General features: G+C 42.1%; 1 protein-coding gene across 1 annotated transcript in view; it reads left to right on the top strand.

The window, feature by feature from the left end:
• The first annotated feature begins 1,677 nt into the window (after window positions 1–1,677).
• The window catches only part of BICC1 (BicC family RNA binding protein 1), a 92,612-nt gene continuing 71,674 nt past the window's right edge, over window positions 1,678–22,615 (top strand). Inside the window, exon 1 of the mRNA XM_005520437.3 lies at window positions 1,678–2,113. Within this exon, the coding sequence (XP_005520494.2) occupies window positions 1,678–2,113 (436 nt within the window). The remainder of the gene's footprint in view (window positions 2,114–22,615) is intronic.

Raw genomic sequence — 22,615 nt, 5'->3', positions numbered from 1 at the left:
ATTTATTCAATTGAAGTGGTAGAGTACTGAATTTAACTACCAATAATAATGCCTATTCACTGTATCCTTTTAAAAGCATTTATACAGATTTAAATAGGAAATCAGAGAGTTTACTTCTCATTTTTTAATCTAAAAGCACATTAAGAAAGAGTTCTTTTCAGTGAACTAAACTGTGGACAAAATTATTTTTTAAGAGGTCTTTGATTGATTATATTATTTTTATGGCTGCTGAAAAAAAGATTACTTCTGGGTTCAACTAACTGATGAGAAAGAAGGTTTCTGTGGCTGTATTGCAGGAATGGATAAAACTCAAAGAAAGGGACCTCCTGGATTTCCTACACTGAGAATCTCTGGCTGTAAATCTCACTAATTTATGAGTGGAAAATACCCAAATAATTGTGTAGCTCTGAGGAGCTAAGCACCTGTAGGTGTTGTGGATTGTAACTGGTGCTGTCAACACTCATAACTTCTGAATATTTGTATTGTGCAACTCACAGGTCCTGGCATCTAGAAGACACACAACTCCAGCTGGTGTTGGTCTGGGGTGAGGCAGCACACTTCGCTGAATTTCAAATTGTTTTGATAAGGACAATGTTCACTTTCCCATCTGCCAAAAAAAAAAAAAAAGAAAGAAAGAAAGAAAGAAAGAAAAGGTGCTTGATGACTCTTGATGACTGTAAACTTCTCAACTGAAAAGGACAAGACTTCCAGTCTTTGCTGAGAATGCCCTTCACACCTATAGTGAGATCACACTACAAGAAAATATTAAGAGAAAGGGAGATTACACTGTTTTCAAGACCTACATTCATATTCAGTGTTTTTGACTTTAGACACTTTATTTCTTGGGGCCAGGAAAAGTACCAAAGGACCTCGTGAGCAGAGTGTTGCCTGCAAGCTGCTGCCTACCATCCACAGAGGCTGAAAATGCCTCACTCCATGCACAATCTTTGGTGATTTGGGCAGTCGCACTCGGGCAGTGATGGGCCTCCCGGGCAGTGTCTGGCTGCAGGAACAGCAAAATGCCACCACTGCCGCCAGGCCAGTGTGGCAGCTCATGCTGATGTTTCCCCTACACCACCGCGTGCTTCTGGGCTCAAACTGTTTGCAAAGTGGTATGAAATGTGCCATTGTACATCCAGCTGGGATTCTGGGCGTGCATAAACACCCAGCTGGGGGTGCCGGATAAACACTAGCAGGTGAGGAATGAGTAACCCAGTCTCTTGCGGTGCAGCACAAGGCACTTCTCCATCGCGAAGCTTCGTGCAGCGAAACGTCCGAGCGGGGAGGCAGGGCCCGCCCCGGCGGGAGGGGATGTGCCAGCCGCGGCACCGCTCAGGACATGCGGCAAAGGCTGGTCCCTGCCTCCCACACCGGCGTGACTCGGGATCGGCCCTGGGCACGGTGCCTCGCCCGTCCCGTGTGTCGCCCGGCACCGCACGGTCGCTGCCGACGCGCTCACGGGGTCGGGGGTGGCCGGATCCCGGCCGACAGGGTGACCCCGGCTGGCAGGGGACCTCAGCCTGCAGAGACCCCGGCCCAGCGCCCCGAGGCGGGGGCGGTGCCGCTGGGGGCGGCGGCATCTCCCCTCTCCTCCCCTGCCCGCCCTCCTCCGGGGCCGCGGCGCTGCCCCCTCCCGCGGGGGATATCCCCGGCCCCTCCCCGGCGGGCGGCGGCCCAATGGAGGTGGGGATGCTGTGCGGGCTGCGGGCGGGCTGGGGGCGCCGCCGAGCCGCGGACGCCGCCGGGCCGGGGCCGCGCTCACTCGGCGGGGAGCCGCGGGCAGAGGCGGGCGGCGCCGGGGCTCGGTGCGGCGGCGGCTGGGATGCGCCGGCCGGGCGGCTGTGGGGGCAGATAGCGTCCCGCGGGGAGGCGGCCGAGGGGGGCCCGAGGCGGCGGCCGCCGGGCAGCGCCATGGCGGCGCAGTGCGACCCGCTGAGCGGGTACCTGCCTCAGCCGCTCTCCGACCCGGGCTCCAACAGCGAGCGCAGCGCCGACTCGCCCGCGCCCGGCTCCGAGGAGGACTCGGCCGCGCCGCCGCGGCCCCTGCACAGCCCCGAGTGGGGCGAGGAGCGATTCCGGGTGGACAGGAAGAAACTGGAGGCCATGCTCCAAGGTGAGGGCGGGAGCGCCGGCGGTGCCCGGGGGGCGCGGGGCGGTGGCGGCGGCCGGGAGGGACGAGAGGGGGCCCCGGGCCCTCCGTGCCTTGTCCCGGCTCCCCTTTCCCCGCCGGAACGGGAGCCCCGTCCTGTCAGCCCCTTTCCCGAGCGATGGACGCGGGCCTGGGTCGGCGGGAGCCCCGTGGGCCGGTCCCGGCTCCGGACGCTGTCGTGGTCTCTCGGGCTGGGGCTGCTCTCGCTCCGCCGGGGGAAGCGGCTCCCTGTGCCCCCGGAGCGGAGCCGAGCGCCCCGGCCCCGTAGCCCGGGTGGCCAGACGCCGCTTGGGGCCGGCCCCGGCGTCGCGGGTGGTGCCGGTGCCCAGCCCCGCCGGGGCTCGTCCCGCGCCGCGGGGCTGCGCCTCGGAGGTCCCCGTTCCTCCGAATTCCCTCTGGGGAAAAATGCCATCTCGCTCGGGCGGGGCGGTGCGGGCTCTCGGCTTTCGAGGAATAGCGGGAAGGGAGCCGCTGGAGCCGGGCGTCCCGGCCGCAGGAGCGGGGACGGCTCCGCAGAGCTGACAGCGGCCGCTGCTGCCGTGGGACCGGCTCGGCCCTTGGCTCCGCTTTCTCGGGGTTTTTGAAGTTCTTTTCTTTCCTTGAGGGTACATACTTTATCCTAATATGTTTTGAATTATCTACTCTCAGTGGGAGTTACGTAGGCAGCTTTTGACAAAACAGGAGTAGTAATTGCTGGGTTTGTTGCTAAAGAGCACATGAGTAAGTTTGAACCAGTTGAGGATGCTGCTGAGCGGGGTAATTCCCCCGGGGTGTTCCCGGCTGTCTGGTCTGAGGAGCCCGTGAGAACCGAGGTGAGTTTTAGGCCTAACGGTGTCAAATCTCAAGGTGTGTCTCGATCAACAAGAAAAAATGGTGGCGGTTTCAAGAGGGCGCTTTTTCCTTTGGAACTACTGTTTTGTAAACATTTAATGTTACACTAATGTGGTAACTCACATATTTGTGTGCATTTTCAGAACAAACATACCCTTGACAGATGTTTCACTTGGCGTGTCTAGAGGAAGGCATTTCAGTCACTTACTGGAAACTTTAGGTGTTCCCTACATGAGCATCCCCTGTCAGGACACCTGCCTTCCTCCTTGCAGGTGGAAGGGAGGCTGTGGGAGCAAGCAGGGGAACAGGAGCTGGTGAGTTGGGCTGGTCACTGAAGAGCTGCGCTTTGACTTGGTGACTACAATGATTGGAATTTTTTTAATTGAGATGCTCTCTCTTGGGGGTGAGTTAATCTTTAATCAGTTAATACTTTAGTGCTAGTAGAGAAATCTAATTATGTAATGCAGTAAAGAGAAAGGAATTTGGAGAAACAGACCAGCAACAACTATTTATAAAGATGTGCTCATTGAAAGTGTCTGCAAACCAAAACCACATGGGTATTTCTGTGTAAGAAAACGTAGAGAAGGGGCAAAAGTTAGAAGTTCTGTAAGAAGATGAAGGTTGCCTTAACTTTTTCCTCTAATAGCCAAACAAATTTCCATTATCTCACCCCTCACATAGTCCTTTCTTCTACTGCCTGAGGTAGCAAGCATGAAGGGGTGAACAAAGCTCCCAAGAAGAAAACAAATACCGTATAGGTTGTGTGACCCAGTAGTGGCCAGTGTCAAAGCATAAGAGTTTTCTTAGCTCCTTTTTAAATTTTTATTTCTTATTTTTATAAGAAGAATAAAGTAGCAAAAAGTACGTGAATGATAGAGCATAGTGAGTAAATGCAAGCAGAATACTGTCTGCTTTTTATGAAGTTGGTGTATGCCCTGTCTAGAATACATGTTCTTCAGATGATGGTTTGAGGAGGGTTTGTATTAAATAATTGTCCTTGTTGTGGTGGAAAGTTTATATTGGACGTGGAAATAAGTGGCTTTATGTGAAAATCTGTCTGGCTTACTGTTAATGAAAAACTGCTTATTAGGAAGGAAGAAGCAAACGTATTAGTTCTTTCTGTGAGAAAAATGATATATTTGTTAAACATTGTCACTTTCTGTCAGTGTCCTCTCAGTTTCCTCTCTGTGCTTTACAAGTATTTGTCTCATCTCTTGTCTTACAAGAACCTCAAGCACCTCTGTCAGGGAAAACATTGTGAGCTAGATCTGTAAGTGGTACCCAGAAATTCATAGTCAGTTATGCTGCTGATTACAAGCCAAACTTGATTTTATTTTTTAGCTTCCTCTGCACTCCCCACCTTTTGATTGTCCCTGTCTTTTGGGAATAGAAGCTTTGACTTGCCCTAGTAGGAAAGGGACAATGGAAAGGAAGCAGTGTGAACCATCTTCAGGAGTGACCATTAGTCAGATAACTTATAAGGTTGTGTTCCCTATGGTTTCTAATACCAGATCCTTCATTGGAAGTTTTTAAAATATGCAGAAATTGCATCATGGAAGAGAAGCATCTTTTCAATCCAAATGATGATGAGTGGATTTCTTATTTCCTAAAGTTAACCAATTTTTTATGTGTTTTCTTTTATTTTTTTTTTTTATTTAGGCTGGTGTAAATACAGTTTTTTGTTCATATTAGATGCTTAAAGGCTCCTCTTCTGCTTTTACCAGCTACTAGATAGCTTGTTTACATTTGGTAAAGTTAGTGTTTAAATTATTAAAATACTTAGACTATCTTCTAGTGATCACCACACCTTTTTTATATTATGGAAGAGTGGGACTGTATCATCTTTAGTTCAGTTGTTTTTAAAGCCAAGTTTGAAAGAGCATCTGTTGAAGGAACTTATGAGATGTTCTTCATTCCTGCTTGGGGGTGCCTTGGTGGGTTGTTTTTGGTTTTTTTTGCTCATCAGCATCTGTTGTTTACTGCACTAATTGTGAAATTAAGAAAAATGTTTGGGAGACAGAATATGCAGCAGCTCCATGTTCAGCTCAGTGCTTCTATTACTTTTTGCGTAGCTGCTGTGGTTATTTTCATCTTTCCCACAGTTGATAGTTTGTGGGCAGTTTCCCGAGGGCCGGGGCTGCTCCCAGCAAGGCTCACCTGGGAATAGCAAAGTCTGCAGCTCATCAGGGGACTGCGACACCTTCCTGTGAGATACAGAGTAGCTGCAGTAAGTGCTGTAGCAAGAACTCAGTAGCTCTCTTTTTCAAAAAAGAGGAGGTGCAGGTAGTTTGCTAACTTCAGTTATATCTGAAGCAGAAATCAAATCTGACATTTGAGGTGTCAGAAAATTTTAATTGATTTGATGATGCTTCTGCTACCTTTTTTTATCTCCCCCCGCTTAAAAAGAATTGTATTGATACTTCTTGCATGGTTCTGTTTGGAATATCAGAAATTGCAATAGCTGTGGTAAACCCCTTGCAAATAAGAACTGTTCTTCCCTTGTGTCCATCTTCCTTGTATGACTGTTTTATTAGTTGCACATAGATGATTGGAATCATGGCCCAATAAACAAATCATAGTCTTTACACTGGGGTGTAAGCTCTCTTATGCCTCATGTTTTCATCAATTTGTTGGTGAACAGATACTTCTAGGATTTATTTTTTTTTCTAGGAGGCCACCATGAGTAAAACAGATCAGCTGTTCTTTTCGGCAGTGACAGAAGGTGGTATTTCCTAGTAGCCCAATTAATTACAGCTGCTCTACACAAATTCTGGTAAATGCTTAGGTGACTTCATATCGTGGGATTATTTACTTAGTGCTTGTTTCCGTGCCTGTTACCATAGGAGCTGAGTATTATTGTAAAGATGCAGAACAGTAAACTTAGGAAAGATGTCCAAAAAGTATAATCTATCAGCTGATGTTTCAGCAATCAGTAGGCTTAGACAAGTTGGCCATCAACATTAAAAAAAACCCAAACCAAAGAAAGCAACACCTTTTTTTTGCTTGTGTGGTGTGTCTCATTCTTGGTAACAAAATGTTATGCCAGTCTTGCATTTCAAATAACCCTTTTTCTTTGTCATGTTCTTTTGCAGATGTAGGGGTTTTTTTTATGTAATGTGTGGTTTAAGCACTCAGTTAAATAGTTTGACTTTATAATGCACTATCACATGATAGGAGTTTGCTAAAAACACAAATCCATACTGTTTTTAACAAGAGTCTAAATCTACCAATGGTGTGTGGGCCCATATTATATATGGCTCTTTCATTAAAGAACAAAACTATGCTTGTTAAAATTCTGTTTTTCTTCACTGTTTTATATTCTTTTATGCATCATCTTTCGTTTTGAGGACTCCCAAGGTAATTTTAATTATGGATCTAAAACTATGGCTGGTGGTTTTTTTGTTCTGTGCTTTTATTTGTTTTCCTGGGATTTTTTTTCCCTTATGAGGTAATTCAGCATTTGCCTGACTATTTATTGATAAACAATAAACATGTGTTTACATGAAGAAAAGCGCATACCTACATGCCCAGGAAACTGAAGAGCACTCAGCAGCACAAGCATCCAATTTGCTCTCGAGCTCGTCTTACAGAACAGGTTGTGTTGCAGCCAGGTGGGCGCCTTGGAAAATAGCAGTGGGCTTGGTTGTGTCACAGCTGAGCTGGAGTAGGCCAGAATTATAGGAATCATGTCAATATGGGTTTATGTAGAGTAGACTTGATTTCTAAAAATAATAGTGGATCACTGCTTACTTTGCAGGCAGTAAGGACACAAGTGCTTTAACAAATTCAGTATGAGCAGTCAGAGCTCAGTGAGGTGCCTTTGTGTAGCTCTGTCCTGCCATTGCAGCATTGGGTGCGCTCTCCCACATCCTACTTCCTCTGTTTTGGTGCTCTTAGCCTGTCACCAGGAGCTAGAAAAATGCTCAGCTAGTAATGTCCTGCCAAAACAAGCCCTGTTTTTCTTAGGGGGAGGTGACTTAGATAACTTTTTTTACGCTGTTTAACCCAGACGAAATTTACTGTAAATCAATAGTTAATTCCTTTGCCTAAAGGTCACCACCATTGTCAGATCTTGATTGTACTTATGCAATGCCTCTTTCTGATGCCTGGATGATAACCAGCTTTTGTTTGCTGATCCATCAGGTGAAACCTGTGTTTAAGGAAGTATATTTTCCCTACTTAATGCATAACTGTACTTCAGTACTTTTCCTATCTCTGCATTAGTTTGTTTCACCTACAGCAGATGATAGATCAATATGTGTGGCAGGCAAAGTTTGTGGGAAATGGAGTGGGAGGGGGAAGAAAAGCGCTTTAATTGGAATGTGCTAAAGAAGACAGATATTCTAAGAAACCTAGGCTTCTGCTGAGTGCTACACACAATGGTTTTATTAGAGGATGGACCCTGAAGGTACAAATTTTAAGCAAGTTGGCTGCTTAACGGGCAATTGTAATGTTCCTATGATGGAGTCTGTGCAGGGAGGACAAGTTCTGTGTTAAATTTATTTGGGGGTTTTATGCTTAAATGGCTATGCAGGAGTTACTGATATTCCTCTGAATTTTTTTGTGTATTTGTGATGGTGGCAGAAATCTGTATAATAATACTGTGGTCCTTCAAATAATTAGTGTACCTTGCTTGCAGCTGAAGTTAAAAATACTCAGAGTGCTGTTGATTTATACTCCTGTTTACAGTTCCCATGTCCCTTTTGGAGCTTCAAGGGTTGTGAACTATGTCTTGTCTGTGACCAGATTCATACTGAAATATTTTACTCTTTATTTTAGTAGGTCCTAACCACAGTTGCTTTTCCTAGAGGAAGAAAATGTGGGGCTTTTCTTCTAAATTGTGAGATTTCTTTTGGTGGTTTTTATTGTATTTTTTTCCTTGTAATGGGTCAGCATAACATATATGAGGACATAGTTGTGGGGAAATTGGAACCTTCCTAATAGCATTTACATTTGGTTTTTAACTTATATGTAGTAGGAAAAAAGTTCTTTGTCAGGTTTTCAAATCCCCAAAGTGCTGAACAGTCTATTTCTACAAAAAAATAAATAAATGAAATGAATTTGTGTGACTTGTAGTTCTTGCATTCCTCTATTAACAATTGTAATAATACCACTTTCTCAAGTTTCAGTGTTCAAGAAGTACAACGGACTATCATGGTTTGGCATGAGCTGCTGAGTTAAGTATTGCTGGCTTGCACATTCCTGTTGGTTATATTGTAATCTTTACCTCCACTGGAAAATATGTCCTATTTTGAGTACTCATTTCAGGCTCTTGGCTTTATGCCTCTCAAACAATGAAACATGCTAGTTTTCTTTAATTTCAAACCTCTGTGTGGAAGAACTAATAGCTTTTTAAAAATCATTTTTACGGTAGTGACCTTTGCTGTGAAGACTGGTGACTTTCATGAACTTTGAGCTTAAAAACTAGTATGACATGAGTTGGAGTTCAGCTACAGAAAATACATACACCTCATAAGCTCTCTGAAGGAACGAGAACTTGATTTAAGGGTTTCTTCTTTAAGAAACTACCTGTTAATTGGTGGTAGTTCCTAAAATAATTTTGACTTAAGCAATTCAAACCATTCTTTGAACATAGCTTCAGCTTTTGTTCGGTATTTGTTTTTGCTTCTTGTCTCTGGCTCAGGCCAGTATGAGTGTATTGCATGAAGCAAAGGAACTCTTCATGTTTTGGTGACTTTAATAGCTGATTTATGTAAAGATGTCTGCAGTGATATCCTCTTTACTGGAATAAATAGTTTCATGTTAATGTTTTATTGATGTTCTGAAGGAACACTCCTGAGTGAGAGTGTTATCTCACTAGATAATACAGTCTAAGGAATCTGAGTAATCAACGAGTTCTCTCATGTGTGAAAGTGAGTTTTGGATATTGCATGGAAAAACTCTTGATGTCTCTGCAGAAAAAGATGGGTGTGATGGATAGGGGATTGAAAACAAATAGCTAGCTGAACACTGAGTGTCTGATTAAGTCACTTTCCTGGTAGCATAACTTCATTTAAGTTAACTTAAGTTAACTTCATTAAGAATGCTGCAAGCCAGATTTTGTGGAGCAGTTGCTGGGCATGTAGCAGCAGTGTTCTGTCGTAGCTGTTCTGCTGTGCAGCTCTTCTGAAGTGATAGACACCAGGACATAGAAATTGGGAAGGCACACCATGGGCACGTGCCTGCAGAACTGTTCCAGGGAAACCTGTGTGCGTGAGTACATCCCTGAAGTGCCTGATGGTAGTGCATGGGTAGCAGACAGGAGCTGCAGGGTTGCCATCTCCCTGAGGCTGGAGAGGTGTGATGGGATAGCTCTGGGGACTGGACTCCTTCAGTGACAGGGTCTTTAGGGTGCACAGAGAGGGATGCCGAGGAGGAGGTGTTGCCTTTTATGCAGGGGAGTGACAGGATTGCAGAAGCTCTGCCTTGGAGTACGCTACCAGCCATTCGAGAATGCAGGGTCAGGAGTGCTGGGTGGCTTTACAGACCATCTGATTGGGAAGAAGCAGCAGATGAGGCCTTCAAGAAACTGGGGGGGATTCTCCTGTTTGCTGTCGATCCCCACGAAGGAGTTTAACCCTTCTGCTCTCTGCTGGGGCAAGAGCCTGGCAGGACGTGTAGGAGATTTCTGGAATGCTTTCCTGACAGCTTCCAGACAGGGAAGTGACAGCAGGAACTGGTTTGCTGGGCTTTTGCCTTGCTCACAAGGAAAAATTAATCATGAATGTGAAGAGGGAGGGCAGCCATACAGAGGGACCCTGGCAAGCTGAAGAAACAGACCAAAGGAATTTAATGAAGTTCAGCAAAGGGGAACATGAAGTGATGCACCACGGGAGAAAACTCTTACAGGTTTGGGCCTGAAATGCTGGGCAGCCCTGGTGAGACACATCAGGAGAGCTGGGTCCAGCCCTGGTTTCCCCAGTGGCAGAGAGACATGAGCATTCTGGAACAAATCCAGCAAAAGGCCACAACACTACTGAGGGACTGGAAAACTGACATTGGAGGAGAGGCTGAGACATCTGGGATTGTTTAGCTTTAATCTTGAGAAGGCACAGGGAACACCGTATGAATTGTGTGTGTCAGAGGATATAAGCAGATGGAGCCAAAGTCTTCTCAGTGGTGCCTTATGATAGGACAATCAGAAAAAATGTCATTTTATGACTTTTCCTTTTTTTCTGAAAAGGAAATAATCCATAAAATCTGGGGACTTTCCAGGTATTGCATTGTATAGTGCTTAAGTGAGGTCACTGCTTTCTCTTTTGGACAGCAAAGGAATCAAAGGATTTTTAACTACAATTTCAACTGCTGAGATAAAATACTAAATCTGAGATTGGACTGTAATATTAAAAGCACAGTGTTTATTAATGTTTATTAGTGAGATAACTGAAAATACATTTTTAGGTAAATTCTTGATCAGATACCAGAATTAAAAATAGCACTTTGCAGCCTGAAGTGTTCTCCAGAGTTGATAAAATTGTGATTGATTTAGGGGTCAATTTGCCTTCCTCAGGGCATTGAGAAACATCTGCTGGGAAAACTGGTCTGTATACCCCATCTTTAGCAGTCCTGGTAGGATTTGGTTGTGCTGGCCCCCAGGGAGATCCCTGCAATCCCCAGGAAGGCAAGATGATGGCTGGGTCAGGCAGCTGCTGCCAGGGCAGGTCTTCATTCTCATGCACACGAGGGGTGCTGGGGGCTGTGTCTGGCTGCAGGTGGTGGTGTTGGGGTGCTCTGGCCTACAGGAGCACAGCTAGAGCATGTGGCAGTGTGAGTGCTGCTGCTTTGCTGCCTTCAGATAGCTGTTGCTCTATTGGGAATGGCGAGAAGAACGACACAGACTCTCTTGTGAGTTGACCAGGGGAGTTCTTTAAGGTTTATTACCTCAGATATTCTTTTATAGACTGATATGTGAAAGTACAGAAAAGTAAAACTCTTTTTGGTTAGTAAACTAACACATCACCATCATTGGTCAGTGGGGTACACCACCCCTTGACCTTCTCTTGCAAGAAAACAAGGAACAGACAAACAGCACCTGCAAGGCTGTCTCCTATCTCTGAGGATTGTTTTAATTCCTCCTTAGGATTTCCCAGGCCACTTTCTCAGGTGAGACTGAGAAAGTTATGCTGCCTGCTTTTCCACAGGCACTGTGCTCTCTGCCTCTGCTCATAGTTAGCATCCATAGATAACTTTTGAATTGATAGTCCTACAAGGATGCAGCTGTGGTTAGCTGTGTGCCTCCCACCTGCTGGAGGTTTTGCTGAGGCTTTATCAGGGTTTGGTCCCAGGGGTGGGATAAACTAAGTGGATGCTCAGTGGCTGAGCGATGGGAGCTGGCCGTGGGCTGCAGTGGCCTTGCTGGTTCCAGTGGTGTAGTTCAGGGACTCTGTGCTCTGGATTACACTACATCCTCCTAAGCTTTGTGTTCTTGCTGATGGTATGCGAGCAAGCTGTGAAAACAGGACTTGGGAGTGCAGCTGGGATTGGAGCGCAGTCCTGTTATCTCTATTGCTTGGATTCTGTTGTGTAAACCACAGAAGGACACGTTGCTCAATTTATCCTTCCTGGAAGTGTCTTCCTTGCTCATGTGAGTGAGAACAAACAGGAGGTAACTTGTTCTTTAGGTTTCTTTCCCTTCAAGGGTGGAAGGTTTTTAAAAAATATCTTTATAAGTGTATCACTTGTGGTGAGAAAAAGACAATAATAGATGATACATTTAAAAGGCATTAGATTTCCAGTCATTCTGACTACCTCCCAAATGGCCAGCTGCCAGCAGCTGTCTTGAATTTGGCATCTTCAGATCAACAGTTTATAAATACTGTGGAGTAAAGCTCCTTTTTTATTGCTTAGTTTTCTTTTTTGTTGTTTTTTTTTAAATTGCTCAGGTTGATATGTCTTTAAGGATTAGATTTTGGCCCATTCCTTTAAGGGCTGTGAAGATGGCTTTCCCTGATTTGACTGCTGAGCCTCTTCCAAAAGGTAGGAAGCTGGTCAGTGTAGCTGGTGCCAGCCACAAGGCAGCTGCATTCCCCATTCTGATGCAATTCCAGGGCTTGCCTGGCATGTAAAGGTTGCAATAAAACTTGTGAAAAATACTCCAAAACATGATAAATTTGTGTGGAGAATATTTTTCAAGAATATTAATGTATGAAAATAGTGAGTCCCCATTCCTCTTTTGGCTTTTTCCCTATTGGGAACATGTGTCAATGCAAGTGAGGCATGAGCCATCCATTTTCATTTACTAAACTCCTCTGCAGGCCAGGCCTGGGAGGCTTTGCAAAATCTTCATTCCATTTTCCCCTAAAACGATGTAATATGAATCAGGTCTGTAAGAGTGGCTTTCAAGGAAAAATAAGCAGCAATCACTGTGCTTATGTGGTTATTGTCAGGCTTGTAGCATGTAGATGCTATGGAATGTTTATTATACCGGGATTTTATAGCTACTTCTTTTCCCCCATCTCACAGAAAAGCTTTTCTGGTTGGTTTGTTTTCCTGTGTGCCTGCCCAACATGTTAAGAAGCTGTGGGTTGATATTTTTTTTACGTCTTTCAGTCCTCTACAGCTTTTCAAGTTGCAAAAATAATTTCTATTTGTAGGAGTTACAGTGGCACAGGATTTTGCTCTGGCTGCTAAAATATCACAGAGGTTTTGAAAGCAAAAGACTGTAAGTAAGAGTGCCAAGGAAAGAAAAAAACGAAGCTTCTTTCCAGATCATTCAAGTGAAATATATCTGCGTGTTCAAATTATGTACTTAAAAAGATTGAGATAATGTGTTTTCTCACTTACTTGGCACAAAGTATGTGTAAAAGCTTGAATGATTGTCCGTACTAGTGATGAGATGACAAGCAGAACAAACCCAAAATACCATTCTGCTCCTTGTGGAACAGCTCAGATCATGGGCTTCATCTGTTTAAACTTGGTTCTTGGAAAGGAATTATGCTAGATTTTCTTGTGAGGAGAACTTGCAACATTTTTATAATCAAGCTGAGCTAAATGGTCTCTAGTACAACATATTTGAAAATTGGTATTAAGCCAAGTAAATCTGGACTGAAAGAAGCGATGCTTAAGAGATAACTGGAGGGAGAAATTGGTAACACTAATTATTTATCCTGTTGTTTTGAAGCGCTGCTTTTGATTTCTGGAACACGTATATATATCTGTGCTGTTCTTACCTCACACAGTCACAGAGTGGGTCAGGAAAGGATCACAGGGGGTCATCTGGTCCTGCCTCCCTGTTAATCCTGGAGCACAGAACTGTGTCCAGCTGGATCTGGAGTATCTCCAGTGAGGGAGACTCCACACCCTCTCTGGGCAGTCTGTCCCAGTGCTCAGTCACTGCACAGTAAGGAATCTCTTCCTCATGTTCAGATGGAACTACCTGGGTATCAGCTTCTGCTGTTGTCCTTTGTTCTACCTTGCTATATAAAGCTTTAAATTTTTTGATTATTTTGATAGTCTAAGGTTCCATGGTGAGGTTACCATATATTCCAAAGTCTTAAATAGATTTTCACCTCTTCCTTTTTTTTTGTGTATAAAACATTTTTAAATTCAACATACAGGTGATATCTTTTATACATTTTAAGCAAGCTTTGGTTTTGGGAATCTGTGCTACCACTCTGAATTAGTGGCTTAACCTTTAAGTTTGCCTTTTACATTATTGCCAATCACTTTGTGTGAATGGAGGGCTTTGATTATGTCTATTTTGATTGGCTCTGTTCTGTTCAGTCTGTGCCTGCAGTAAGTTTATGGCAGTGGAATATACAAAATTGGTAACTTAAGAACAAGCATCTTGAGAGATGGAAAAAATGAAATCCATAATTCCAAAATAAATATTAAATCCATTATAAGTGATGCCATAAAACACTTATTTAGTTACACTGATGTCTGAAGATATTCCCCATGAGATTGAGAGAGATGGTGAGATTGTGTTCCTTGAGGGTGTATAAACTGGGATGCAGTGTAATTAAACCAGGAGCATTGTTGTAGGGGAGTTCTTGTGCAGAACATTACACTGTGGTAGAGAGCCATGATGAATGAAAGATGAGCCATGTGCTGAACAGAAAGGGGTTAAAATTACCTGTGTTTAAAACCATTTCTCTGTGTGTGTAGTACTTACATTGGAACAGGAAAACACACGTATGTATTTATGTGTAATTGAAATGAAGGATACATTTGCATGTCACCCTTGCTGGGATATGGAAATCCTTTGATTCATCGAAGGAATATGAGACTTGGTCTCCCTTTTTCTGGATGTGTAAGCACATCTAGGGGTGAGAAGTGCTAGAGCGGTGAAATAATAAATTACATTAGATGGCCTTTGTTTATATGCAGCTAGAGCCGTTAAATTAGCATTGATTTAAAGAGTCTGGAGGTGGAATACATTTTTTAAATACTGTTTTATATAGTGGAAAAGAATCCTGATATGTCTTCAGTTGTTTAATTAAACAAACACAAGTGATGTTTTTCCTTAGTAAATTTGCTTTTGGACTATGTATAAAACAGTGAATAAGAGAGAATCTGTTTCTAACCTGTTCCATGTGCAGAAACAGTGAAAAAATTTGATCAAATCTTTAGTTCTTTATAAGCAATTCCTTTTCTAAATACAAACATATTCTGCAGAATTTTCTTTTCTTCCTCTGTGTGGAAGACATTACCATCATTAGAATGCAGAATACATGAATTCTCAATATGTGTGAAATTTTTCAATGCACTAAACAATTGAACATGTAATGATGTTTTCTGGGTTGCCTAGCAGCACTCAGGTTTTTTACTTTAAGTGGTCTTCAGTGACATCTTTAGATTGTTCAGAGACTTGGCAGAAATAAAAAAAATCATTCCAGTGCTTGAGACATGAGGAATCGTTCAAGCTATGGAAAAAAAGAAGAGTGGGGTATTGCAAAGTTCTGTATATATTTAAACATTTACAAAACTTTATATTCTGTGTTCTTGTAAAAGTTTGGGGGAAGTGAGTGCTAGAAGATTATTCTGCTGGATTTTAAATATAGTTTTAGGTATTTATCACCTGAAAGATGAAAACTTAGATGACAGATAAGTTTTATCTGACTGAAGTTTTTTAAATTGGTTTATATGTGGAAGTATGTTTCCTGTGTTTATGTAGAGCACCAAGGGTTAGTGCTGTTTTGACTTGAGAATATAATACTAATCAACTAAAATGTAAGATGGTAATATATTTTTTCCTTAGAGGAGATCAGTTGCATCTTTGCAGGAATCTTTTCATTGGGTGTCTTTCCTGTATCACTGCAGAGCTTCTGTTGGCACTGCTTTCCCTCCAAGCTTGAATAGCCAGCAGAGAGTTTGAGACTGGTTTTAATAATGTGTTAAAAAATTAAGTGCTGTCAGCTTTGTGCTACAGCTCTGTGCTGCCTGGGGCTGCTTTTAGTGTCTCTCTCTTCCCTGCTCCTGCTTTCTGCATTGCACGAGTTAAAGGAATGTTCATCCTCCAAGTGGAGCAGTGGCTTGGGTCTGGCCGCGCAGGACTGAGCGAGGCGTGGGTGCAGCGAGTGGCTGAGTTAAAGGAAAGAGTTACACAACTGCCCCTGCAGGTTAGCCAGACCAGAAGGTTAGTGGAGGGTGTCAAAGCCAAGTTTTTCAGACGGATAGGAAATTTCAAAGTAGGAAATCTCAGGACCCAAGAGGCGAAGGGAGACATGACTAAGAAGATTATTGAAGTCCAGTAGCTTTGGATGTGCACAGGAAGGATCTCCCCATACATTGCACAGCAGCCAGGCACGCTGTCAGGAGAAGAGCTGCTCAGTTTCTGTTCAGCCTTTCTTCTGCTCTCCTTCTATTTGTAGTGTCTTATGGGAGGAGAGGAGGAGGAACCACTCACCAGCTCTGTTCTGCCCCCTCTCAGCAACGTGATGGATCGAGATCCCTTGGAGTGTGTTTGGCATTTCTGCACCTGGTACCCAGACTTTGGGCTGCTCTGCTTCACGTGAGTGAGAGGCAGACAGGGAGAGCTGGGAGCCTGCAGGGGCTGGATGAACACAGCCTTTTTCCATTATCTCCTAGATACCCTTTCAGATAGAATATAGATCTTTGGCAGACATTACACATGTAAGCTTTGGTGTAGATGCTTTGCTATGTACCTACCTAGGATGGGTTCTTTCTGTGTGATGTGTGTCTGAAAACAGCTATTCAGGGTCATCAGGCCTGCTTCACTGGAATGGAGGCAGTTCCAAGATGGTTGGGATATTTGGGTGCATTTTGTTTGCCGCAATAAAGCGAAGTCAGATGCCGCAGTGCATTGTTGACTTTGGTATTAAAGATGTGAGCTGGAGGACCATGGTGTGGAGCTGCTGGACAGGTGTCAGAATGGATTTTCACTTTTTCTAAAGAGAAGAGCCACAACCATAAAATAATTTTTTCAACCTTCTGAATAACATTAAAGACTTTAGGAGTGTAGTTTTGCATACAGCTGAGAAGTCACTTCGTAAGGGATTGGTGTTGTGCTGTTTTACTCATCTTAATTACTTGCAAATGATTAAAAAATAATTGGGGGAATACATGTATTTGTAAAGTAGATCAATTTTACCTGGTAGCGTGAAGGTAATGGTGAACTTATAGATGGAGCTTCTCATTCTGAAACACTTGGAAGCCCTCAGTACTTAGAATTTTGTTGTAATTTAACCTTTCTTCTATCATTTTAATAATCAAAGGAGTAAGAATGTGCTCTTAACAATGTCTGAGTAATTTTATATCCTGTAAAAGGGTTTAACATCAGCACAAGGGAAAACATGGTTCTCTGCTCTAATTATAAAATATAATTATCTTTGTCATCACTTGTGATTCCCAAGTGATGTAGTCTTCTCAAACATTCTGCTCTTGGGCTATGTTTCTTTTAGTTCAGAAATACAAAGTCAATTTCTCTTTTGAGGTAGTCCATGAGTTAAACCTTACTGAATTTAAAGGGAGGGTATCTCAACATTTTTAAGGACAGAGGCAGAGATGAAGAGGCTGTTTAGCAGAAAAGCACCTTTTCTTGCAAGCTAAATAACTTTTAATTAAATTTTTTAATGTGCTCTATTGAGACTTGTTTATTCTTCTGTAAATTGTGGTTACCGCTGCAGGTGGATCTTAGGTTGGCTCCTTTTGCTCAAATACAGACTGGTTTAGGATGTTCCTGGCAGGAACTGGTTAATTACTGCAGTATAGAGATTGAAGTAGACTGAACACCTTGGGGACTGGTGCTCGAGCTGTCACAGTTCCCTGGTGCTATTTCTTCATCAATGGAGTAGTAATAGTTTCCTTTTCTGGAGAAACCTCTCTGGTCTGTGGTCAAGTGGGCTCAGTGTAGACCCAGTGAGAGCTGGTTAACGTTTCACTGTGACAGCTTAGGCAACAGATTTTATTTGCTTTTCTTTTCTAAAACAAAGTTGTTCTTCTGACACCTTAAATTTGATGATTATTTTTCATTAAGTTACAGAAAAGATTTGTATCAATTTCTGCAAATCAGTTTTGCCAAGGTTGTGGATTTGTGGTAGCCAAGCAGTCTCATGATTTCAGGGTAGCAACTTAAAAAGCCGGAAAGTATTTTATGGTGAAATACAGTTGAGCTGTAACAGAATACCCAAATTCAACCAAAATCAAAACAGAAGAAAAAAATGCAAACAGGAAATGTTGCTTTTTTTGGCAGTCATAATAATAATGGCTTACAAACTCCAGAAATGGAGCACACCCTCCAGACTTTCACCTCTGATGAATTCTAGATGTTTAATTCTAGATGGTTTGGGCTGGTTTTTTTTTTTTGTATAATTTTATGGTTGAGATAGGCTGAGACTTTCAGAGTCTAGTGAGCTTCTTTGACTGTAACTTCTGGCTGTTTACAATGTCCTTTACTCCACAAGAGTAATTTATAAACTTACTTGCTTGTCCTTACAGAACAATCTACTGGTCTACATGCCACTTAATTAGTGCTAATTGTATTCAGTGCCTCATTGTTTTTAGTAGTGTGCCAAAAAAAGCAAACTATTGCCAAATTCTGTTTTAAAGGAACAGCTCAAATAGTTGAAATAGCAGTGGTAAAAAACCAGCATGAAGAAAGAAGCATAAATTAAGTGATAAAGTAATTTCTGGCACAGTAGGAAGCACAATACTGTCATGTTTATCACAAAAGCAGCGTGAATTGTGAAGATTGGAGCCACATCTGATGGGTCATGCTTGTACTGCTGCATCTGTGCAATAAACTATATACACTTGATACTTCTGTATTATTTTTGAGCTCAAGATTAAGTGCTGTCGATGGTATGTATTGTCTTTAGAGTAAATAAGGTGCATGTATTTATAGTTTTGTTTTTTTTAGAATACCTGTATTTTAGTATCAGGAGGTGGTGTTTGAATTTTGGGTTTGCATTCCTCTGAGTATATGGACATTTTTTTCAAACTGGAAAAACAGACGTGGTATAAAAATCACCCAATCTCTGCAAACTTAGGAACTTGGAAAATTCCTAGGGATTAATTGCAACTCTAGGAAGACCCAGTTAAATAAAGTCAATAGTAGGAGGCTTTGCCTAATACTTATCATGTGTGGGTAGGTCTGTGTTTGCCATTTTTCTGCAGGAGGCATACATAATGCAGTTTATTCTGGGGGGATGCTTGCACTGTAGGGAGGATTTTTCTGAACTGGAAATGCCCATTTTCCCTGGTGGTGGCTGTGTGTGCTGTGTGACAGCAGGGCTGAGCACGGCTTCAGTTCTCTCTATGGGGACTCATCCTTACCCTTTGTCAATTCATTTGTGATTTAAGATCCCTGACTCTGCCCCTATAACTTACTGTTTAACCTTCTTCCTCTTCCAGTGCAGTCTCCTGCTGTTTACTCTGCTTAAAGACTCCTGAAACATGAACTTTCCAAACATTCAGCAGAAGAACTAGAGCAGCAAGTCCTCAATTTTTTCCCTTTCTCCTTGGTTTTAAAGCTAACCCATTTTAAAGTGCAGAAAGAATGTATTTTTTCTGTTGGCTGCTTTGCACTGCACAAAGCTTTGGTTCACATTGTGGAACATCTTGAAATCTATATTATTGTAATGGAAGAAGAATGTTTGGAATTTTTTGTGGACAGTTTTTTTTTTTTAAAGCAGAGCTTTCTGGATGGTGAAGAGCAAAGGCTGTGATGGCTTTTTGAACTTTTCCTCAGTAGCAGGCATTTTCAAATACAAGGACTGCATGATCTATCCTCGCCTTTCTTTCTCAGGGAAATTATTGTTGGGTTGGCAATTTTGAGTAAAGTACTTAGCCTTAAATTTTCAGTTTTCAGCTGGTAGTACAGCTTTGTTTTTATTTTTCTTCTGGATGGCTTGTGGCTTATTCAGCATTATTCCAGGCTTTGCATAGTTCTTGCAAACCTGTGGGAATACTGACCTGGCTTTTTCAATCCTGAGTTGCTCTGTGTGATTAAAAAAGCTGAAATAAAGGTCAGAGTCTGACTATATTGAGAACAACAGTTTAAGAGGTTGTTCTGTGGAGGGATTTTTTGTTAAATTATAAGGGGAAGAAGCATTAGATGTTTTTTTGGGTTTGTTATATATATAATATGTTTACTTTTTTTTAACTTGCAAGTTAACTTGCAACTCTAAATCTCACCCAATACGTGAAAGACTTCTTTTCTGAGGACTTGGTAAAGCTTTGAGTAAGTAATGGAGGACTTGGAAAATGACAGGTTTTTCTGTGATTGTGATGCTTGCCTGCATGCATTGCAATTTGGTGTTGAAAAATTACTTGGCTTGAAATAGTCATCAGAGAGAAAGTGAGACTGAGTTACAGTGTGTTCACCTCTTACATAAACTGTGTGGTTTTTATTGGGGCGGTTTTGTTCCTGCTATTCATTGTTCATCATCTACTCCTCTTACACATTTTGATAGAGAATGAAAACATAAAGCAATTTTTTTCAGTATTTCTTAACTGGATCTGCTTAGGACTAGAACAAGGCTTTGTTGCATGCTTTATTTTTGTTTTTAAAATGAACTACTAGCTGGTGTTTACTGGAAACAGTAGCCAAAAGTGGGCACATAAGGGGTATATTGTGCTTCAGGCTGGAGATTGTTTTTCACTGAAATACAAAGCTAAGATCCCCTTGGCTGTCAAGTAGCAACAGTGCCATTATATTTTTACTCTGCAGCAAAACTGAGTGCTTGAGGCTTGGTTTATTGTTAATTCTGTTGAACATGAAACACTCACGTGGCTTGGTTTTGGTTGAAGAGACTACTGATGGCTGTTGCAAACACACATATAGACATTTTATCATCTCTGGGCAACTAGTTTCTTTTGCAGAAAGCTGACCCCAGTACATGCTTATTTATGTCTGGGAATGCTGACTTTGAGCCACTTCCCCCTGCTCTCAAGTGGACTGTATTTCCTTAAGAAGGTTTGTAGTTCAAAGCCCCCTTGCCTGCTTGAAACAAAACTGTTGTTTGAGTTAGAAATCATGCATTTGCACGGCATTCTTGTTTTCCCACATGCCAGCATGCAGATGTGGTTATTGTAAATTAAAAATACCCTGTTTGTATAAATGAATTGAAGTACCTTATGTATGTGTCTGCTTGTGCTTTACATCATATGAGTCACACACAGGGATTTCTCAGGAGCAAACCTGGCTCCATAAATAAATAAAAGAGCCCTTTTTTTCTATATTGGCTGTCTTTATCATTCCTAGTTAGAATTATTCTCAAGAGCAATCTCTTTTAGTATCCCCTGTGTATGGCTCTTGGCTGTGCTTATTTTAAAGACCTTTGGATAATATTTTTTCTTTTTGCCAGACTTCCTTGATACTAAAGTTGATGTTTAATGCTAGTTATTTATTGGTCTTTTTGAAAAGACCCTCATCAGTACTTCTCTACCTGTTTAGTGAAACAATCTTGCTTTCCTGTGGTTTCCAGACTAACTTACCTGCTCCCATAGCAATCTAATCATTACTTCATTACCAGATGACACTTTAATATTTTTTTGGTCCAGAAACTGGCTGTAGCTTTGGTTTTATTCACTGTTGAATCCTGAGATTATGCTTCTTGATTATAAAAGATATCATAAAATTGCTAAGTGTACCATGTTGGCTCAGCCTCAGCAGATCTGGATGTGTGCACTAGTTATGTCTGTTATTTATAATTGCTCCAAAGAACACCAATTGCCTGGTAACAGGGCAAATAGCAAGGTTTGAAAGTAGACTTGATTTTTCTCTTTGGTTCACTGACATTCCTTCCAGATTACTAAGCTTTCCATGTCACTTAAAAAGTGAGTGTTTTGGCAAAAGCTTTATGAAAGCATGAAACACATGGGCAATATTTGTAAAAACTGGGTTATTTTGCAAGTGCAACATATTGAGAGATGTTACACAATGCTCAACCCATAGTGTTTATTATGAATAGGTGGTAATGTCATTCCGTTTTTGGTGATAAAGAATTGTTTTTGTATTTGGTACTGGAAAAGGTGTTGATACTTGACATAATACAGAAAAAGAAATTTACATAAACTCTTGCAGAAAAGATCCAAATTGAGTAACACTGAGCAAAAATGGTAAAACAGTCCTGAAAACAGCATTGCATCAAATCAGCTGCACTAACATCTTGCTATTTAAGCCTCTTTTTGTTTGCAAAAATACGATATTTCTTGAGCTAAAGCCCCCACGCAGGAACTGGAGGTGGAAGTGGGCCAAATATTAGTTCCTTACTTGTTATTGTTTGTTTTTCTAGATTTTGGCAGAAATGGCACATTCTTTGTTTTAATTTTTCACTTCCCCACACTTGACGTTTTATATCCTTTAAGTTTACAAGTTTCTTTCCAGTTTATTTTGCATGAGCTTAAAGGGTTTTGTATGGTATCAGCTCTTCTAAGCAGGACTCTCCTGAGTCTTGAACATAAAAAAGGGGAATTTAATTTCAAAAATTAACAAAGTTTCTAGAGAAATGAGTTGTGTAATTCAGAATTACAGTTGTCTAACCACAAAACAATGCTTTCTTGTTTACTTGTGGTCATTAATTTAGCTTAAGCATTTCCTGCATTCTATATACAAGGTGTATAAATGCAGCTTTGTAGAATTTTCCTGACATATATTTCTTATAAACAGCAGTTGTAGAAATAGCTTTGAGTCCATAAAAATACAAATTAGATAGCAGGGGGCCAGATGCAAGTCTTTGAGATTGTACAGTGTAGTCAGTGATTTGCTTGTGCTTGAAAAGAAAGGAATCTTAGGATTTGAGTAACATATTTTGGGCCTGTTTGTGTAGGCAACATAACTTCAGCTCCACTTCCTGCCTGGTCCTTAAATGCCTCGCTTGGTTTCATAAGGTTTGAATAAAAGTTTCAGCAGCCCACAAAGGCTGGCTTTCAAGTCTTGGTGCACACACTCCTAAGTGTTTATTTAGAGTTATTCTTATGCCCACAGCAGTGTTGGGATAGGTTTGAACAGTCCAGGTGTCCACTGGCGGTTTCACCCCTTTGCAGGGTTGCTTCCTGAGTACTGAAAAGTGCAGATGAAGATTTCTCTCACCTTGCAAGTGTAGCAGTTCAAAGGTGTTGCCAGGACTTTGCAGTCCCTTGGGTATGTTTCAGCTAGCCTGTGGCAGGACCTTGCCTGTAGGAGGTGGAAATCACAGGGAATCCAGTGGTTAAAGCAGCTGGATTTCTAAA

This window comes from Pseudopodoces humilis, chromosome 9 (assembly GCF_049639895.1).
Source record: "Pseudopodoces humilis isolate 2021_Gansu_Grassland_sample_001 chromosome 9, ASM4963989v1, whole genome shotgun sequence".
Lineage (NCBI taxonomy): Eukaryota > Metazoa > Chordata > Aves > Passeriformes > Paridae > Pseudopodoces > Pseudopodoces humilis.
The sequence above is the reverse complement of the archived record's forward strand: the minus strand, read 5'-3'. Positions and strand labels throughout refer to the sequence as shown.